This window comes from Schistocerca gregaria, chromosome 1 (genome assembly GCF_023897955.1).
Source record: "Schistocerca gregaria isolate iqSchGreg1 chromosome 1, iqSchGreg1.2, whole genome shotgun sequence".
NCBI classification, from domain to species: domain Eukaryota; kingdom Metazoa; phylum Arthropoda; class Insecta; order Orthoptera; family Acrididae; genus Schistocerca; species Schistocerca gregaria.
Genome location: NC_064920.1, coordinates 474513499 through 474533844, shown reverse-complemented (window position 1 = coordinate 474533844; position 20346 = coordinate 474513499). Strand labels below are relative to the sequence as shown.

Below are 20346 nucleotides of genomic sequence, written 5' to 3'. Positions count from 1 at the left end.
CTACTCAACATACTGATGGGACTCATCACTCCTCTGCGAATCACAGAGTTTGATCTAGCCCGTGGGGAAGAAGCAGCTAGCGTCAGAGATTTGAGAAGGTTAACAGTGACTGTGAGACCGTGTTAAAAGCTTTAATAGGTCAACTTTTGTGAGGCTGTGTTAAAATCTTCAATCGCGCAATATATAAACTTCGTGGGTTATCGTCGAATGGGAGTCCGGTATCATAACGGTAATTTCATACGTTAATCGTGGCAGTGGTGGATCTTAAATGTTTTCGCGGATGGTCAGGAAGCGGCCATTTCCACTCGCAGGGAGTGCAAGTACCTGGCACTTGGCTACTGAGAGCAGGGCGGCGCTAGAGCGGGCGCCCCGTATCAGGGATACAAATCAGTTGTGACACGGTATCTGCGGCGTACTGCCCGGCCAGACCTGGCGCCGTGATTACAGGCCGCTGGGCGGGCCTTGGCCGAGACCGCCGCACAGTATCTGCGCTCGGGGGCGATAACGGGCCGCCATAAAGGCCGGCGGCTGCGGGCCTCGGCCACCCAGTCTTCACCACGGCGCCCACCATCCACCACCGACCGTCCCTCAGCATGCCCGTCAGGGAAAGGATCCACTGGCAGCAGGTGCTCGCCGCCACCATTGGTAAGTCTCTCACCACCCCTATTCTCTACAAGCCGTAGGTCACCCGACTGGTTTGACTCTGTCCTCCATCCCTTCCCAAATTGTCGTAATATTTTCAAGTCTACGGAACTACCATTCCCAATATCCTCTACAATATCCTCCTAGCTATCAGGTTTGCGATTGGTTTGACTCTCTCCTTTATCTAATCTAAGCTGTCCTAATCTTTTCATCTCTACGTGACTCCCATTCCCAACTACAACTTCTTTTTAATGTTCTAATTTTTCGTCTGCACATTTTTATTTTCCTCTCCAATGCTCCTTCGAGTAATGAGTTAGCTATCCCTTGATGTTGTACTACATCTTCCGCTTTGTCCGTCCTTCTCATAACGATCGTCCATACATTCTTTTACTCACAATGACTAATTTTTCAAGATAGCCAGTCGTGTTTTTATTAATTGATTGCTTGGATTTAACTTTAGTTTTGAACAAAATATTTTAATCTGACAAACAACCATCAATGAGGAACATATTTACATAACAGAAATCCGCTTCAATTTCCAGTATTTTCTCAATTTATTGAATGATCGGATTCGGATCGTAAAGCCGCATCTTCAGGTGCCACCAAACAATTATGGGAAAATGAATGTGTGGTGGTCGGGCAAGTCAGTCATGAGGCTTCACACCCACTTCACACAAACGCGTGGGAGCGTAGGAACAGCAACCACAGTTCCTGCCTGGACAGCACGACACGGAAGCGCATGTACTGACCAGACGGGCTCTTTGATTGCTTGTCCTACGCTGCCATGCGTTTATGTGACGTGGTCTGAAACCCCCTGACTGACTGGCCCGACCGCCACAAATTCATGTTCCCATAACTGTTCTGTGGTACGTGCAGATGAAACTTTATGCTTCGAAACCGATCGTGTAATAAAATGAGAAATTACTGGAAACTGAAGCGGATATCCATTGCACTCTGTTGAGCTACTGTCCTTCCTATCAAGGACAGGCAGTGCCTCTCTCTTGACACATTCCACCGAGTACAATATCATTTGATGTCGACTAGAAAACATAATTATATCTAAACCTATGATATATTTGAAAATGCGCCAAAAAATCTGACTATATGACGTCAGTGCGAAAAATTAGAGAATTAATTTCAGTGATGATGACTGAAAGACAAATTTCTCATTAATCACTGGAGATGGAAAGGAGCGGCGGGATGAGATGTCTCTAGCCGAAGAGACTAGCGAATCATACATACCACAGGAAATGGACTTTTATTAAATCAAGGTATTACCTCCTTCAAGTTTAGGAATCATTTAACAAGCAAGATCGCCTTAACATTACGGTTCCTGAAGGCGCTTGACTTGCTAATCAGTTCCATAGAGTGTATCCTGTCATCAAAGCATCGTGCCATCAGAGAAATCGGACATGGTTCCCCTTGTGAACACATTAAAAAAAGTCAAGCGCTCTCTACAGTAATGGGGAAAAACACTAGAGGATAAGTTCGTTAATAATTCCTAAGAATCCCTGTAGTTTCCGCGAAAAGTGGCTTTTCATTTTGCTCAAGAGAATCTGTAGAGCCAATGACCTAATCGTAAGGGGGCAATGCTAATGTAAAGCGAAATCACTCTTCTAAAACTAAGTTGAAAACCGATAAAAAATTTACACGGAACTTCCTTTATAACTGAATGTAGTTACTGTAGAGCGAAACGACTTCCCGGATTTACAGCCAATAGGTTTTACCCTAAATGCACTCGGAAGCAGGACATGTTGCTACAGCGTCAGACACCGACTCACCGTTAACAGCCACTTTCTAAAACACTCCGGTCACTGTGCTCTGGCGCAACCTCCCAGAGTGGGCGTCGTCGCAACCCGATCGCCACAAGAAACGACTACGTGGTGCCCAATGCTTTGGCAAATCGGGTGGAAGGTAAGAATATCACAGCCCGCTATTCAGACTTCCACCAGCTTACCGGACAAAAATTTCGAACAAGAGTTGGCGCCTTGGTCTGAGTGATCAATTGTAAAACGTACTTTTGAAAAGAGCGAGGTAAACTGTCTCCGATCAGGTCATGCCATGAGCCAGTCGTGGGAACCAGAATTCAACGGACGTTAGTACAGTTCTGCAACGAAAACCAATTAAGCTATACTGATTCTGCGATCGTGCATGCACCTTAAATTAGCCACTCATTCGGGCGTGTCAGAACCAAGCACGATTAGGTCATGAGTAAAAGGTAACACAGGATGTTGGTACGAGGTACCAGGGAATAAAACCAGTAAATTTTGTTCCTCTCGAAATCGTTCTCCCAGGTATGGTACATGACAAGTAAGTAGCAGAAAACCAATCTGAACGACTAACTGAACACAAGACAATAATTAAAGATATTGCTTTCAGGAAAACTGCCTGAGAAGGAGATCTTTTTATTTCAATGGGCAGTTAATATGAATATTTAGTTCCCTATGAAGGAGAAGGTATATGGTAAATTTCATTTTCTGAATGTGCTGGGCTTCATGAAACAAAATGACTGGTTGCCCTACATGACGCCACATGACATTCTGAAACCGACACACATGGACCATTACCTACACTCGGGATTCAAATCACTATCGGCGGCAAGAGTTATACGTAAAAAAGAAAACATATAGAACGAGCAATAAGGCTGATAAGGAATTGCTCGATGTAGAATTAAAGTACCTCAAAAACGGATTCTCGTCTGCTGAACAAAACAACGCGTTAAGACCGCTACGTAAATATGATAATGATGTACAGACGGCTCTGAAATCCAAAGTTTTCTTGCCATTCAACCACGATGTCTCTGACTGCATAGTGAAGAACTTGAAGAAACGGAATATTGGCGTAGTCTACAAACCCCTGCTGAAAGGAACACCTTAGATCGGTCAGAGATACTCACCTTGAAAAAACAGAAGTTTACAGGGTGCTATGTATTTCCGGAAACGTCTATATTGGTGCTACAGGAGTAATGGCTGAAAAATGAATTAAAGAAGAGGAATGTCCACTTTTGCCTTCTCGGTTGCAAGGCAAGTGCCTTAGCCACTGTGCTACTTTCCTCGTTAATCTGCATCTTTTACAAACGAAGGTTTAAATTAACAATGACTATTTGTTGAATATTTTCTCGAGAACAAGAGCTCAAGTGTTTCCGTAAATACTCAAAGCTGTAGACACAATAAGACTAAAAGCCTAGTTCTAAAGCCGTTCTGTCAATTCTCTTTACTTTTGAAAAGATTTTTAGGGTTTGAGTTTCATTTTCTTGTTCCGTTTGTAGGACACCCGACTGTGAAACCCCCCTACCGTAAAATAGTCGAAACGCAGTGTACTCTTCTTTCAAACAATAACTGTTTTGTACCGCCCCCTTAGCTAAATGGACAGCGCATCTGGCTGCCATGCACAGGGCTTGGGTTAGATTTCCGGCCAGGTTGGGGATTTTCTCCGCCCGCGGGCTGGGTGTTGTGCTGTCCTCATCACCATTTCATCACCATCGAGACGAAAGTCGCCCATTTGATCTCAACTTACAGTTCGAACTTTTTTTCTACAGATTCCAACGTCCACATTAACAAACGCTATATCACTGTAAATGTCTTTCTCAAGAAACAGCTGTAGCAGGTATACAGATCCATTTAAAGAACGTACTTGCTTCGAAATCTCTGTTGATACCAGCGCTTAAAACATTAACGAAACAAAAAATACGTGCCCCTCGATGCTCTAACATTTTCCAAAAATCGCATTTCGATATGTCTAGACGTTCACGAAATACAAGGGATGTCACGTCAAACGTGACTCCCATATATGTCAAACAAATGTTGCTTAGCTACAAGGGGGACATTATCCAGCATGACAGCTTGCTTTTAATTTTGCTCGTTACGAAGTAATGAACAGCAGTACAGTTTTTTTAGTGGCACCTTCGTTTCCTATTCGGTAAGCACTCGCTCTCTTAAAGATCTGTTCACAAACTTATCACAGTGTACTATTCACAAAAAAAATCATTTTTAAAAAACAAAATTGACACGGATTCACCTGTACTAAAACACCGTGCAGGAAGCCGGGTAGAGTTGAGTGAATGACCGATGCGCATTTTCCTTTTCTCTCAATTTTTGCGGGAACGGCCTTGCCACAGTGGGTACGCCGGCTCCCGTCAGATCACCGAAGTTAAGTGCTGTCGGGTGTGGCCGGCACATGGATGGGTGACCATCCGAGCCGCCATGCGCTGTTGCCATTTTTCGGGGTGCACTCAGCCTCGTGATGCCAATTGAGGAGCTACTCGAGCGAATAGTAGCGGCTCCGGTCAAGGAAAACCATCATAACGATCGGGAGAACGGTGTGTTGACCACACGCCCCTCCTAACCGCATCCTCATCTGAGGATGACACGGCGGTCGGATGATCCCAGTGGGCCACTTGTGGCCTGAAGATGGAGTGCATCTCCATTTCTGCACTGCCAGGCCCAGTAAGTGGATAAGTTATGTTAGTTTGGGGAAATCAAAACCAATTTTGTCTTACGTTTCTAACTTAATATTTAAGTGCAGAAAAGGCAAAAATGCCATACTTCATAATTATCTGGGGGCGGCCGTGGCGACACCTCAGGTAGGCCAGGCGTTGGCTGTGCCCACAAAAGCATGAAGCAGGACACAGCCACACTTCTACGAAAACTGCTCGCCGACGAACAGGTGTCGAGGAGAGAAAGACAATTGCCGAATAACGTATTAGCTGTTATTTTAAAAATTTGTACTAGATACCTTGGGGAAAAAGTTACAAGAAAGGCAATCATTCTGATTAATTTCCCTCTAGTAACTAAGGAAAGTTTGCTTGATACTTTTTTTGTTTTGCTTCTGGGAATAATGTTATCTGGAACGGTGAAGGTAATTGGTACATCCTGTATATTGGCTGACCGTACGATACAAAGAGTACTTCCTGCCAATTCTACAAAGGCTATCATTGCTTCCAAGCTGTCTCTGTTTTGTACAACATTACTAACCCTTATTCTCCTGATCGACAATTACTAAACGGTGAAGTGGTTTATGGTTCATGGTCCCCGCTCTACACTACTGCCAAATGATCAGGAGTACCACCTCAGACGCAACAAGTACAGAGTCTTATTTTTTGTGTTTTGTACCGTCTACTCTCTCGTGTTCGTGGACTGCATAGCATCACCCCTGCCACGTGTCCACAGCTAACCTGAGCACACTATGTGTCGGCTGCGCCATGGGTTGGACTGCGCCCGTGCTGCCGGTACTGCAGAGGCTGTCGGAGCAGCCGGAGGGCGGTTTCTACGAGGGAGACCCCCTCTCCACGGAGGAGGGCGCCTGGATAGGGGCGCTGCTGCCGCTGGGCGCGCTCGTCGGCTCCGTGCCCGCCGGCTTCCTCACGCACCGCTACGGCCGCAAGCTGCCGCTGGTCGCTTTCGGGGCGCTGCTCTTCATCAGCTGGATCCTCCTGCTCTTCCACGAATGGGTGAGTCTCCAAGTTGCCGAAACCGCACAACAACGCCTCCATTTCGAATCTACATCCACATCTACATACATACTCCGCAATCTACCATACGGTGCGTGGCGGAGCGTATCTCGTACCACAACTAGCATTTTCTCTCCCTGTTCCACTCCCAAACAGAACGAGGGAAAAATCACTGCCTATATGCCTCTGTACGAGCCCTAATCTCTCTTATCTTTGTGGTCTTTCCGCGAAATGTAAGTTGGCGGCAGTATAATTGTACTGCAGTCAGCCTCAAATGCGGGTTCTCTAAGTTTCCTCAGCAGTGATTCACGAAAAGAACGCCTCCTTTCCTCTAGAGACTCTCACCCGAGTTCCTGAAGCATTTCCGTAACACTCGCGTGATGATCAAACCTACCACTAACAAATCTAGCAGCCAGCCGCTGAATTGCTTCTATGTCCTTCCTCAGTCCGACCTGATACGGATCCCAAACGCTCGAGCAGTACTCAAGAATAGGTCGCACCAGCGTTCTATAAGCGTTCTCCTTCACAGATGAACCACATCTTCCCAAATTTCTACCAATGAACCGAAGACGACTGTCCGCCTTCCCCACAACTGCCATTACATGCTTGTCCCACTTCATATCGCTCTGCAATGTTACGCCCAAATATTTAATCAACGTGACTGTGTCAAGCGCTACACTACTGATGGAGTATTCAAACATTACAAGATTCTTTTTCCTATTCATCTGCATTAATTTACATTTATCTATACTTAGATAGCTGCCATTCTGTACACCCATCAAATCCTGTCCAAGCCATCTTGTATCCTCCTACAGTCACTCAACGACGACACCTTCCCCTACACCACAGCATCATCAGCAAACAGCCGCACATTGCTATCCACCCTATCCAGAAAATCATTTATGTAGATATAAAAGAACAGCGGACCTATCACATTTCCCTGGGGCACTCCAGATGATACCCTCCCTCCGATGAACACTCACCATCGAGGACAACGTACTGGGTTCTATTACTTAAGAAGTCTTCGCGCCACTCACATACTTGGGAACCAATCCCACATGCTTGTACCTTAGTTAGGAGTCTGCAGAGGGGCACTGAGTCAAACGCTTTCCGGAAGTCAAGGAATATGGCATCCGTCTGATATCCTTCATCCACGGTTCGCAAGATATCATGTGAATACGCTACCATCATCCTTGGTCAGTACTCACGGTTAGCCCAATGATTTTTTATGTCCCATACCATGACTTGATTTGGGCCGAGAGACAATCATCATCAGAAATTCTACATCTGCGTCTACGGCTATTCTCTGGAGGCCAGATTACGGTGAGTGGCGCAGAGCACTAACAGTTATTCTGAGTCTTGTGGTTCAACAGAGGAAGTTGAGTTTCACGTGATCATTGTTTACGCAACACAGGGAGATTTCGGTATCCAGAAACATCAGATACGCGAGCATTAATCGTGTTCCAAAATCCTACAACACACTAAAGTCAGAGATAAAGTCCTATACTTGCTCGGATGTTGACTGCTACGCTTCACTCACTGTTCCAGATAGTAGCAGAATTTTCTAAGGTATTAACATTGCGTGATTTATCGAGGCAGATGAGTTGCAGTATGGTGCCTGACTGTTTGGCAAACCAGGATCCTAGACGAACACCGTTGTTACCATTTCTTAAGACAGTATGTCCCCAATACCCTCATTGCGGAAACGTCTCTGAGAATGTTGAAACAAAGATCCTGATGCATGTTCACGTTAAGCTGAGAGACTGGTGGGAACACACTTGCGAACCCAGTCACGTATTAACTAGTTCCCGTGTTGTTAGACCCACTGAAGACGTGCTGCTTGTATGTGCCGCTTGCAGCAATAGCCTTCGCATTGTCTATGGACACAGAGTGCGCCACCTCAGTGCGCACCATTTACGTGATTTCATTACGACGTACTCCAGCCAATCAGATGGCATCCTTTCGTCTAAGGCGCTGCAGTCATAGACTGTGCGGCTCGGCCCGGCGGAGGTTCGAGCCCTCCCTCGGGCATTGGTGTGTGTGTTTGTCCATAGGATAATTTAGGTTAAGTAGTGTGTAAACTTAGGGGCTGATGACCCTAGCAGTTAAGTCCCAAGGAAAGGCATCCTTTCGACATAGAAGGGAAGGCTTCCAAGTGTCACGACAAACAGACATTGGCCTGATGACAATTATGGGGGTACTCATCGAAAGCTTGACATTTTATCGAATATGACACGACAGGCTTAGTGAGAAATCACCAACTGCGACATAGTCGCGTAAACAAACAGTGATCCAATACTGTCAAATGTTTTTTACTCCAGTATTTTATCACAATACCAATTCTTTCAGTCCGTAATGAGCATCCTCAGATCTTTTTTTAAAAAAAAAAAAATGGTTCAAATTGCTCTGACCACTACGGGACTTAACATGTGAGGTCAACAGTCCCCTAGAACTTAGAATTACTTAAACCTAACTAACCTAAGGACATCACACACATCCATGCCCGAGGCAGGATTCGAACCTGCGACGGTAGCGGTCACGCGGTTCGAGACGATCTTTTTTACATCATGTGCTAAAGTGATAAGGCCATAATGGCATCTCCAAAATATATAAAAATAATCAGCACGGTATCGTCACATAGATCTAAAATAAGGTCTAGAATAGGCTACATCGTCCACACAGTCATTATTGCAACTGGCTACTCAATAATAATGACTGTGTGAATGATGTAGCCTATTCTAGACCTTATTTTAGATCTATGTGACGATACCGTGCTGATTATTTTTATATATTTTGAAGATGCCATTATGGCCTTATCACTTTAAGACATGGTGTAAAAATGATCTGAGGGTGATCATTACGGACTGAAACTGGTCATCGTCTAAAGAATTGATATAATGTGAGTAAAGTTTTGAATAAAAAACACCAGTGAGAAATTTTTACACAGGATCCCTGTCATGAAAGTCTTCGTGGTCGTAGGTAGCTCCTTTCCCTCATTATGCTACGCCTCCATGTCTACCCAGTTACCGCACTGATTCCTAAAATTGAACGACACATGCACACCACTTGTTTGTTATGACTTAGGTCAGCAGTGGATGGTCACACAGACTGCCTGGTCCAGTTCTGCATTGTCTACACCGCTACAAGGTTATGAGTGTGCTCTTTTTGTGGGTAACAAATATTTTGAGCATAATATCGGTACGTGTTGGCTTGGAGCACGCTCTATGCTATGGTGTTCCATCTGCTTTCCTTTGTACCAAATCGTTCAGGAAGGTAATGTGTCGCCTTTCTCCACCTCCATTGTCAACTATTATTTTCGAAATTTTTTTGGCTCATGTCTTGTGGGAAGGACGGAAATGTTCCCGGCAACTGACAGCCGTGTTCTTGTTGTAGGTGAGCCTCCTGATGGTGGGGCGCTTCATCAGCGGCCTGGCGTCAGCTGGAGTGACGGCCATCGCGCCGCTGTACGCCGAGGAGGTGGCGGCCCCGGGCATCCGCGGCGCGCTGGGCACGCTGCTGGACCTCATGCTGGCCGCCGGCCTGCTGGTGGTGTACGGGCTGGGCATCGTGGTGCCCGTGCGCTGGCTCACCGCCAGCATGGCCGTGCTGCCGCTCTGCTTCTGCGTCACCTTCCTCATGATGCCCGAGTCGCCGGAGTACCTGCGCGGCCGCGGGCACCTCAAGCGCGCCAGGCTGGCCGAGCTGTGGCTCCAGCTGGAGCTGGCGCCCACCGAGCTGGTCTTGCTCAAGCAGAAAGAGAAGGAGAAGCTGGCCCAGCCACTGTGCGCTGACCAGCTGCCGGGCGAGAAAGACGTGGAGGGCGCCGTTCGCACAAAGACGCCCACTCTCAGGGCCTGCATCATAGTCTTCATGCTGATGGCCTTCCAGCAGCTCAGTGGCGTCGACGCCATCCTGTTCTACACCATCGACATATTCCAGGTTGGTACAACCGCAACAAAAAGAGCACGAACAGTAATGAACAAGACAAATTAAAGCAAAAAAATTCTTCTCCGACACACGTACCACAAAGCCATAAAATTACCACTTTGAATAAAATAAAATAACGTAATTAGTTAAAATTACGCGGCACAGACCGAAATCCCCGTAACATGCTACTTAAGCACGCAGCCAGAGAAACGAAACAATGCCGCAAACCATTGATAAAATTAATATCTTCTAGTGGTTCAAATGGTTCAAATGGCTCTGAGCACTATGGGACTTAACTTCCAAGCTCATCAGTCTCGTAGAACTTAGAACTACTTAAACGTAACTAACGTAAGGACGGCACACACATCCATGCCCGAGGCACGACCCGAACGTGCGACCGTAGCGATCGCGCGGTTCCAGACTGTAGCGCCACCCCGGCCGACTATCTTCTAGTGGCATGTTATGATACTGTGATGTAGGAATTAACTTGTACCCCGATTGTAGACATGTGCCTAAAAAGAAACAAATCATATATTACTCATCTTAATTTTGTCGAGGTGAAACTAAAATTTTATAAGTAATTCTCTTAGTAATTCTATTTGGTTTCCATACACGCAAGGCCAAAGAATTATGGAAACTCATCTGTAGGCGATACCACTGACGAAAATTGTTCTGGAAAGTAAGGAAATCTGTTAAACGTGAACTAATGCTGTCCACCAAAATACTTCCAAGTTTAAATGTTGACGCCCTAATACGTGTCCTAGTCTTCAATAAATGTACTAATGGCCATTAAAACTGCTACACCAAGAAGAAAAGGAGATGATAAACGGGCATTCATTGGACAAATATATTATACTAGAACTGACATGTGATTACATTTTCACGCAGTTTGGGTGCGTAGTTCCTGAGAAATCAGTACCCAGAACAACCACATCTGGCCGTAATAACGGCCTTGATAAGCCTGGGCATGGAGTCAAACAGAGCTTGGATGGCGTGTACAGGTACAGCAGCCCATGCAGTTTCTGCACGATACCGCAGTTCATCAAGAGTAGTGACTGGCGTATTGTGACGAGCCAGTTCCTCGGCCACCATTGACCAAACGTTTCCAATTGGTGAGAGATCTGGAGAATGTGCTGGCTAGGACAGCAGTCGAACATTTTCTGTATTCAGAAAGGCCCGTACAGGACCTTCAACATGCGGTAGTGCGTTATCCTGTTGAAATGTAGGGTTTCGCAGGGATCGAATGAAGGGTAGAGCCACGGGCTTCAAGAAATCTGAAATGTAACGTCCACTGTTCAAAGCGCCGTCAATGCGAGCAAGAGGTGACCGAGACGTGTAACCAATGGGACCTCCATACCATCACGCCGGGTGATACGCCAATATGGCGATGACGAATACATGCTTCCAATGTGTGTTCACCGCGATGTCGCCAAAACAGGGATGCGACCATCATAATGCTTAAACAGAACCTGGATTCATACGAAAAAATTACGTTTTGCTATTCCTGCACCCAGGTTCATCGTTGAGTATAGCATCGCAGGCGCTCCTGTCTGTGATGCAGCGTCAAGGGTAACCGCAGCCATGGTCTTCGAGCTGATAGTCCATGCTGCTGCAAATGTCGTCGAACTGTTTCTACAGTTGGTTGTTGTCTTGCAAACGTCCCCATGTGTTGACTCAATGATAGAGACGTGGCTGCACGATCCGTTACAGCCATGCTGATAAGATAGCTGTCATCTCGACTGCTAGTGATACGAGGCCGTTGGGATCCAGCACGGTGTTCCGTATTACCCTCCTGAACCCACCGATTCCATATTTTGCTAACAGTCATTGGATCTCGACCAACGCGAGCAGCAATGTCGCGGTACGGTAAACCGCAATCGCGGTAGGCTACAATCCAACCTTTATCAAAGTCGGAAAAGTGATAGTACGCATTTCACCTCCTTACAATGGCGCAAACCACTCCTAGTGGCATGCTGTGATACTATGGTGTAGGAATTAACTTGTAGCCCGGCTGTAGACATGTGCCTGAAAAAGAAACCAATCGTATATTAATCAACTAAATTTTTTCGAGTTGAAACTAAAACTTTATAAATAATTATCTTCGTAAATCTGTTTGGTTTCCATACATTCTAGGTCAAAGAACTATGAAAACTCATCTGAAGGCTAAAGCAGTGACGAAAATTGTTTTGGAATGTAAGGAAATCTGTTAAACGTGAAGTAATGCTGTCCATCAAAATATTTCCAGGTTTACATGTTGACATACTGATAGGTGTCCTAGTCGTCGATAAATATAAAGGAATGCTTGATTTTAACAAGTAATTTAGCTGTGCCATTTTCGTCTAGAAAAAACTGATACTGGAGGGAGGTGTGCTATTACCGTAAGACACGGCTGGAAAAAGGAAGTGATTGAAGGGTATAACGAATAAGGGAAGGTAATGGCGTGAATCTAGTGCGATTTCATGCAGTTTATAATAATACTGTGAAAAACTGAAAGGGATTTGAGAATTAGATAAAAGCTGGGGGTAAAGTCTCAGGGGGATCGCATTCTTTGCAATGCCAGATGGCTGTCGACTACTAGGTGTCCGAGTTTTAAGCAATAACCTTCACTTCCAGTTCGTTATCTACAGACAATCATACTTGAATGGACTTGCATTATTAGCAATGTCACGTGAATGAAGATACTACGTCATTAACATCTCTCGTAATTGGATGTCCTAGGCTCATGGTTGTTCATGAACTGAACGAAGTCCTGTATTGCATTCGAGGGCTTCAAAGTACATTAACAGCGCTAACGACACTCTCCCTTCTTCCACAGGAGGCCGGTACGTCGATCTCTCCACAGCTGTCCACGGTGATTACCGGCGCCATCCAGTTCGTAGCCACTGCGTTCTCGTCAGTGCTGGTGGAGAACGCAGGTCGGCGCCCGCTGCTGATCGCCTCTGGGCTGCTGATGACGTTCTCGCACGCGGCGTTCGCCCTCCACCAAGGTTCGCCGTGGCTGCACGCTGAGGCCGGCTGGATCCCGCTGGTGGCCATCAACCTCTTCCTGATCGGGTTCGCCATCGGGCTGGGCCCGCTGGCGTGGCTTCTGATCGCAGAGCTGCTGCCGCCGGCGGACAAGCGCTGGGCCGTCGGCGTCGCCACCTCCATCAACTGGCTCACCTGCGCCCTCATGACCGGCTTCTTCGAGGAGTTCGTCAACCACTTCAGCACCACCGTGGCGTACTCGGTGCTCGCCTTCGTCTGTCTGGCGTACACCGTCTTTGTGGTGCTGCTCGTTCCAGAGACCAGCGGCCTCACCGGCGATGAGATACAGAAGAAGATGCTGGAGACGGGGCCCATGGTCGTGTGCGCTACTGCCGACGACGAGACCCGAGCTGACGACGTCGCCGACGGCGACGCCGTCATTTAACGGTGCGCGTGCGTCGTCCCGACGAGTGACCGCTACGAGCGGTTGGAACCGGATTGAAGAATCAACTAGAGCTCCATGCGGGACGACACAAACCAGACCCCTGCTGTCTCTCCGTGACTGGCAGGACTCTTGTCGCTACAAAGCGCAGAATTTTATGCCGGAAATCAAGAGCTACTCGTTTAAATGTGGAATTTATTGATAGCTCGAGGCTAGGGTCGTCAGTTACGCAGTAACCACTGTGAGCATTAAAATAACTGATTTTGCTGGACAGAACGCGTGCATCTGTTCTTCCATTGTACACACGAAACCTTGGCTCTGAAATGGATGTATGCCTACTGTTAACATCTTACATGAAGTTCGAACTGTCTTCTACCAGTATTCGACAAATTTTCCACGAGACCTAAGACTCAATCTTTGTTTCAGTTCCACTGTTTCGACGAAAATAATTCCACGCTAACCCTTAAGCTAGCTTGAAACGAGATGCTTACAGCAGTTCAAGCGAACCCCGAGTAATAGAATAAGCAATTGTTCTATAATTTACCAGCAATGGCATTAAACGTCGAGAGGAATGTGTGGAAGAGCTTCTAACGAGGCAGAAACGAACTTTATCAGGTAGCTTTGGTAACTGTACTCCTCAGAATATCTATCTTCAGGGGCCTAACAAATCGTCAGCTTCCTTTCTTTCTCCTCTTTTTCTTCATTTTCTCAACCAGAGCTGTCGAACTTTTGATGAAGAAAACTGGTTGAGGATTTTTTGACTGTAGGAAGAAAACGTTGTCGTGTTAAAACATGCTATTGTGAAACATACACTATAGGTCTCTATGTCAAAGGAAAGTAGAATTGAAAATAATGGAAGACTTACCTGTAAACGTATGGAATCGTAATCTCATTTCCTGTAGTAAACTTGAGGATGAGCAATGAACTCTATGAAGCCTGCACATTACACAATACAATTGTAGAGAGATATTTAACGGAGTATTTGCAAGATGAAACCTCGAACAAACATAGGTAGAAGAAGCCATTGTGAACGAAGTTACAAAGTACAACAATCTTTACTAACTCAATCAGTTTGTACATAATATTGTTTGATGTGCAGCAGATGAATGTTAATAAAAAGTATCAAAAACCATACTGCGATACCGTTTTTCTTCGCTGATCTTTGAGGTAATGCTTCACTGAATCACGACTTGAAGAGGATACCCATTCGCACTCCCTTAATTCGGAATATGTATTCTCATACCTACAGTTCATCACGTTCATGCTCTTTCCTTATTCATCTCCACACTTTTCCTAAATGTGAGTCCTGCTTAAATATGCCTGCCTCGGATAATGTTTCCAGCAAACTGTTTCAAACTCAGTTGTATTGAAAGGTAATGTTATGGTACGACGATGTTCAGCGTTTATTAATTCACCACATACTTTAGAACTTGTTACATTATGGTTCCTTTTACTTGCAGTTAATATTTAAGGAAATTTCTTCTCTGTGATGAATACCCTTCTTTAAATTAATTCTTTTATTCTGATATGACTTAGGATTTCTTTATACGGACCATTCATCCTACTTTCATGGTTTGTAACATATTTTCACTTCCCTGTTCTTGAAGAATTTTGTGAAATCAATTTGAACGATATTCATGAACCTATTTCTTTGATTTGATTTAGGGAAAAATTACCAGTATCGCACTCTCTTTTTCTCTCTTTTACTGTTCCTTTTTCCTTTTAATATTAAAAATGACGTTTTCTAATATCATATTCTCCAATATAGAAATACAGAAAGGAGGGCACTGTTTGAATTTAGAAGTGATTTATACGGATTTATTAATACAAAAATTGCATCCTTCGTCTCCTAAGTATTCGATGATTTAAAAATCCAAGCATTTATCGATAATAGAGACTTCTCATTACGTTATTATCTACAGCAAAAAGAACCGAATCGCCGTAATTTAATTATTAGTGTCGTGCCTGTACAGAGAACCCAGTTTAGATGTAATACGTCGTAACCTCATAAAGCAATAATTTATAAGTGAATTTGCCGAGAGATGTACAGCAGTGACGCTAATGGTAACTGATAATTTTCTGTCAACTGTAACTAAAAAATGAAATGAAATTTCATTTTTTCTCGTAGTCACAGGAGCAAGTTAAGACAGAAAAGCCACTGGGAGTCATTAGATTTGTGTCGCACACGTCCACGTTAATGCATCTGTAATGAAATTTCTGTAGTGTAAGTCTTAAATTAAACTCTACTTAACACAAATTGATTTAATTTTCTCATTATGAGAGCACTGAAGTGTGATCGTGTTAACTGTTAAAAACCATTCAAAAGACAATACCGCACAAAATATTTTTTATTCAAGACAATCGGTTTCAACAGTCTTTGCTGTCACCTTCAGTTCTTGAACTTCTTTTTGCAGTAAAACATGCTCAGGCGGTACTGGGGAAATCAGATTAGGAACGGTTCTGTACAAATAGTAGATGCGTATTGTAGAGAGTGAAAATCGTGCCTGTAAAAGAAAAATTTGTTAACGTTGAGTAGAAATAGTTGTCTTGAATAAAAAATCTTTCGTGCAATCTTGGCTTTTGAATGGTTGTTAACAATTAACAGAAACAGAGGCACTCTGTACAGATCATGTGGTAAATGGAACTACCTTGAAGGCAGTTCTCAAACAAATACACATGGAGATGACGTGAAGCTAGTTGACAATGCAGACTGGTATCCATAAATCAAGTAACGTTTACATACATGGACGGAACTCACCAACCAATTTTGTTAAACCTTTCCCAAAATACTGTAGATATTAAATTCAGAAAATTGTGCTTGAAAACACACATTTAGGACAATAAGTCATGACAGAGCTGAAAAATACAAATCATTGTCAGTTGGATGTACACTATGTGATCAAAAGTATCCGGAAACCCCCCAAAACATATGTTTTTCATATTAGGTGCAGTGTTCTGCCACCTACTGCCAGTTACTCCATATCGGCGACCTCAGTAGTCATTAGTCATCGTGAGAGAGCAGAATGGGACACACCGCAAAACTCACGGACTTCGAACGTGCTCAGGTGATTGGGTGTCACTTGTGTCATACGTCTGTACGCGAGATTTCCACACTCATAAACATCTCTAGGTCCACTGTATCCGATATGATAGTGAAGTGGAAACGTGAAGGTAGACGTACAGCATAAAAGCGTACAGGCCGACCTCTTCGGTTGACTGACAGGGACCGCCGACAGTTGAAGAGGGTCGTAACGTGTAATAGCAGACGTCTATCCAGACCATCACTCAGGAATTCCAAAGTGGAACAGGATCCACTGTAAGTACTATGACATTTAGGCGGAGATGAGAAAACTTTCATTTCATGGTCGAGCGGCTGCTCATAAGCCATACATCACGTCGGTAAATGCCAAACGACGCCTCGCTTCTTGGTGTAAGGAGCGTAAACATTGGACGATTGAACAATAGAAAAGCGTTGTGTGGAGTGACGAATCACGGTACACAATGTGGTGATCCGATGGCCGGGTGTGGGTATAGCGAATGCCCAGTGAACGTCATCTGCCAACGTGTGTAATGCCAACATTGAAATTCGGAGGCGGTGGTGTTATGGTGTGTTGGTGGTATTCATGGAGGGGTCTTGCACCCCTTGTTGTTTTGCGTGACACTATCACAGCACAGGCCTACACTAATGTTTTAAGCACCTCCTTGCTTCCCACTGTTGAAGAGCAATTCAGGGATGGCGATTGAATCTTTCAGCACGTTCGAGCACTGTTCATAATGTACGGCCTGTGGTGAAGTGGTTACACGGCAGTATCATCCCTGTAATAGACTGGCCTGCACAGTGTCCTGACCTGAGTCCTATAGAACAGCTTTGGGGTGTTTTGGAACGCCGACTTAGTGCCAGGCCTCACCGACCGACTTCGACACCTCTCCTCAGTGCGGCACTCCGTTAATAATGGGCTGCCATTCCCCAAGAAACCTTCCATCACCTTACTGAACGTATGCCTGCGAGAGTGGAAGCTGTCATCAAGGCTAAGGGTTGGCCAACACCATATTGAATTCCAGCATTACCGATGGAGGGTGCCACCAACTTGCAAGTCATTTTCAGCCGGGTGTCCGGATACTTTTGATCACATAGTGTAGAAGAAGTAACTACAGATTGAGCGTGATGAGTCCGAGCAACGTAATAATGACCTGTTAGAGTCATGTATAAGAGCTTCGCGCAAAGCGGACATTATTTTCGGAAAGCTAAGGCGTGAAATTATCGTTTGGAATAAACTCTGAAATTCTGACATTCTTTTCGGAAAGCTAAGCCGTTAAATTATCATTTGTAATAAACACTGAAATTCTGGTGACAACATGGATAAAATACTTCCGTGTATTACTACTGTACAGAAATCATACTGTTTTTAAGAGTCAGAAACAGAAACAGGGAAACAGTTGGTGAGAAGGGACATGGTGGTTGCCTGTCCCTGGTGTTTCTCACTCTATACCCTGATAAGGCAGTAAAGAAAATCAAGGCGAAATTTGACAAGGCAGTTAAAGTTCAAGGCGAGGAAATTTTGAGGTTTGCAAGTGACATTGTAGTTCATTCAGATGCAACTACTGACGCGGAAGGAAAACTGCACGGTATAGATAGTGTCTTGAAAAGAGATTATGAGATGAATATCAAGAAAACTAAAACAAAGGGTAACAGAACGTAATCGAATTAAAAGAGGTGATACTGAGGAAATCAGATTACGAACGGTTCCCTACAAGTAGCAGACGAGTTCTGATGTTTGTACAGTAAAATAACTGACGATCGTCAAAGTTGAGACAATATAAAATGCAGACCGGCAGTGGCAAGAAAATCGTGTCCGTAAAAGAAAAATTTGTTGTCGTTAAACAGAAACTTGAGTCTTAGTAAAGCCTGTTCTTGAAAGGAAGTATCAGTAGTTAAGCAAAGATGGAAAGGAATGCACAAAACAGACAAGGTTGAAATTGATGACACTGAAGACCACCACAACAACAACAACAATATCTATTAGCTTGAAATATGGAGCCATATGAACATGAAGGATTTCGTCTCTACAGACCTGAAAACTTTTTTTTAGGGCAATGACAAAGAGAGCTGCTCACCTATAAAATTTGTAGCATCCCATATAAAGACGAGATCACACATGAGGAAAATCCTTTTGTGTGTTGTAATCGATGTATTTCGGCTTCTTATTAAATCAAGACGTCTATTCTCACTTAAACTAAACAGAATTCACGAGGAGCACGTTCTAGATTGATCTACGTCACTGTGTGATCACTGTTACCACTCCTGCAGTGACATGAGGCAAGCGGAGCGAACGTGGACGGTCGCCTCGGGTACATATCGTCTTCACGAAGCCTCCAGCTCTCCAGTGCTCGAAGACTGCAGGTTTCTAGTGGCCACAACGACAGTATATCGCAGTTCAAAAGTGTTGCAATTCCAATAGGTCGTGTGTAAGATCACTAATATCGTTCTATCATCCTAGTTAAAAGTGACAAGTTTCGTGAAAGACTATCATAGTAACAACATAGACCTATTATGAATAGCAGAAACCTAATTTCGTATCTAGTGGTCGTCCTTTAGAGTCCTCCATTCAACTCCACAAATTCTCCAACCTGTCCCAGTACAATTGTACATTCCTCCCGCTACAAATACATAAATATATTTAGAAATCAATCCATACTACCAGCTACAGCATTTTCCTTTCCTTTACATTTCGCAGATAAAGCTACATTACCCACACCAACGCCACCCACAACGTAGAGTCCCACATCATTAAAAGCACGTTACAACTGCATTCCCTCCACAAGACGACGTCATGTCCGCTTAACTACACTCCCGTGAATCCATGCATAGGATTCAACCTGTAGCTACTCACCGTTCCTAAACATTATTCAAGTTCACTTCGTTATAAAAAGAATCTGAACTTATACTGTGGGATTTTGTGAATTTTAATCGCCTTTCTCATCTCAAAAAACCTTCGACGATCACAAAATAAACCATGATAAAAGCTGTTGGTAGCTCATTTTCATGTGGGGCAACGAAGTAATCAAATGTGACAAAAAAAAAAAAAAACGGCGGAACATAGTTTACTGCTCAGAGATTGAGTTTTTATGTTAAGGAGGAAATGCTTCAGATATAAATCTGCGTTGAAACTCAAAATCATATTTGATTAATAAAAGGAAGTCATGCGAAGAATATTTTTGCTGTCTACAAACTCTCAGCACGCGATGTGCGTGATAGAACCGTGATTCACGTTGCGTAATGTTTTAAATAACTAATTTGAGAGAAGCATACATGATCAATAAATTGTTTCAGCCTGCTGAAGATCGCTAATTTGGTAGCAAGTGGCTCTGAATGGAGTTCCAGAAAATCAAGAGATCCTGCTAAAATATAGCTAACGATGAAGAGCCATGAAATGACAACTTATTTATTGCAATTTCGCCTGGAGCAAAGTGAGCGTGGACTGTGTACGAAAGCTATGCACCTACAGCTTGGTATAGTGGTGCTGGGTTGCTCGGAATAGCGGGAGAAAAAAGTCCAGAAGAGAATCATTAGTAGCAAGCGATAACAACATGACACGTGGTAGCAGAAAGAGGGAGACAAAGGTAAGAGTTCATTTGCCTGTCACAAGGCTTCCTGATTACGCTATAATTGAGATCAAACGAGATATTAATTCATTGGTTCAGAGTATAAGGTCAGGCTATTGTTACGATGTGAAAGCAACGGAAAGTGCAACAGCTACCCTATATCCGGTACAAACGATCGCCGTTATTTTGTTTTGATTGCTCTGCAGCATAGTATTACAGTCAGATTTTGAACACAAACCTCGGGAAACGAGATGTTTCTTTGAGCCCCTTAGGACTGGGTTTTTTTTTACATATTGTGTATTACAGTAAATCAGTC

At 44.2% G+C, this 20346-nt stretch overlaps 1 protein-coding gene across 1 annotated transcript; it reads left to right on the top strand.

Annotated features, from left to right (window-relative positions):
* Positions 1-511: 511 nt before the first annotated feature.
* On the top strand, positions 512-14742 carry LOC126267521 (facilitated trehalose transporter Tret1-like). The gene is made up of 4 exons (XM_049972856.1): positions 512-645; positions 5811-6091; positions 9485-10030; positions 12834-14742. The coding sequence occupies exons 1-4, from the start codon at positions 594-596 to the stop codon at positions 13428-13430; spliced, it is 1476 nt and encodes a 491-aa protein (XP_049828813.1). The 5' UTR covers positions 512-593; the 3' UTR covers positions 13431-14742.
* The last annotated feature ends 5604 nt before the right edge of the window (positions 14743-20346 follow it).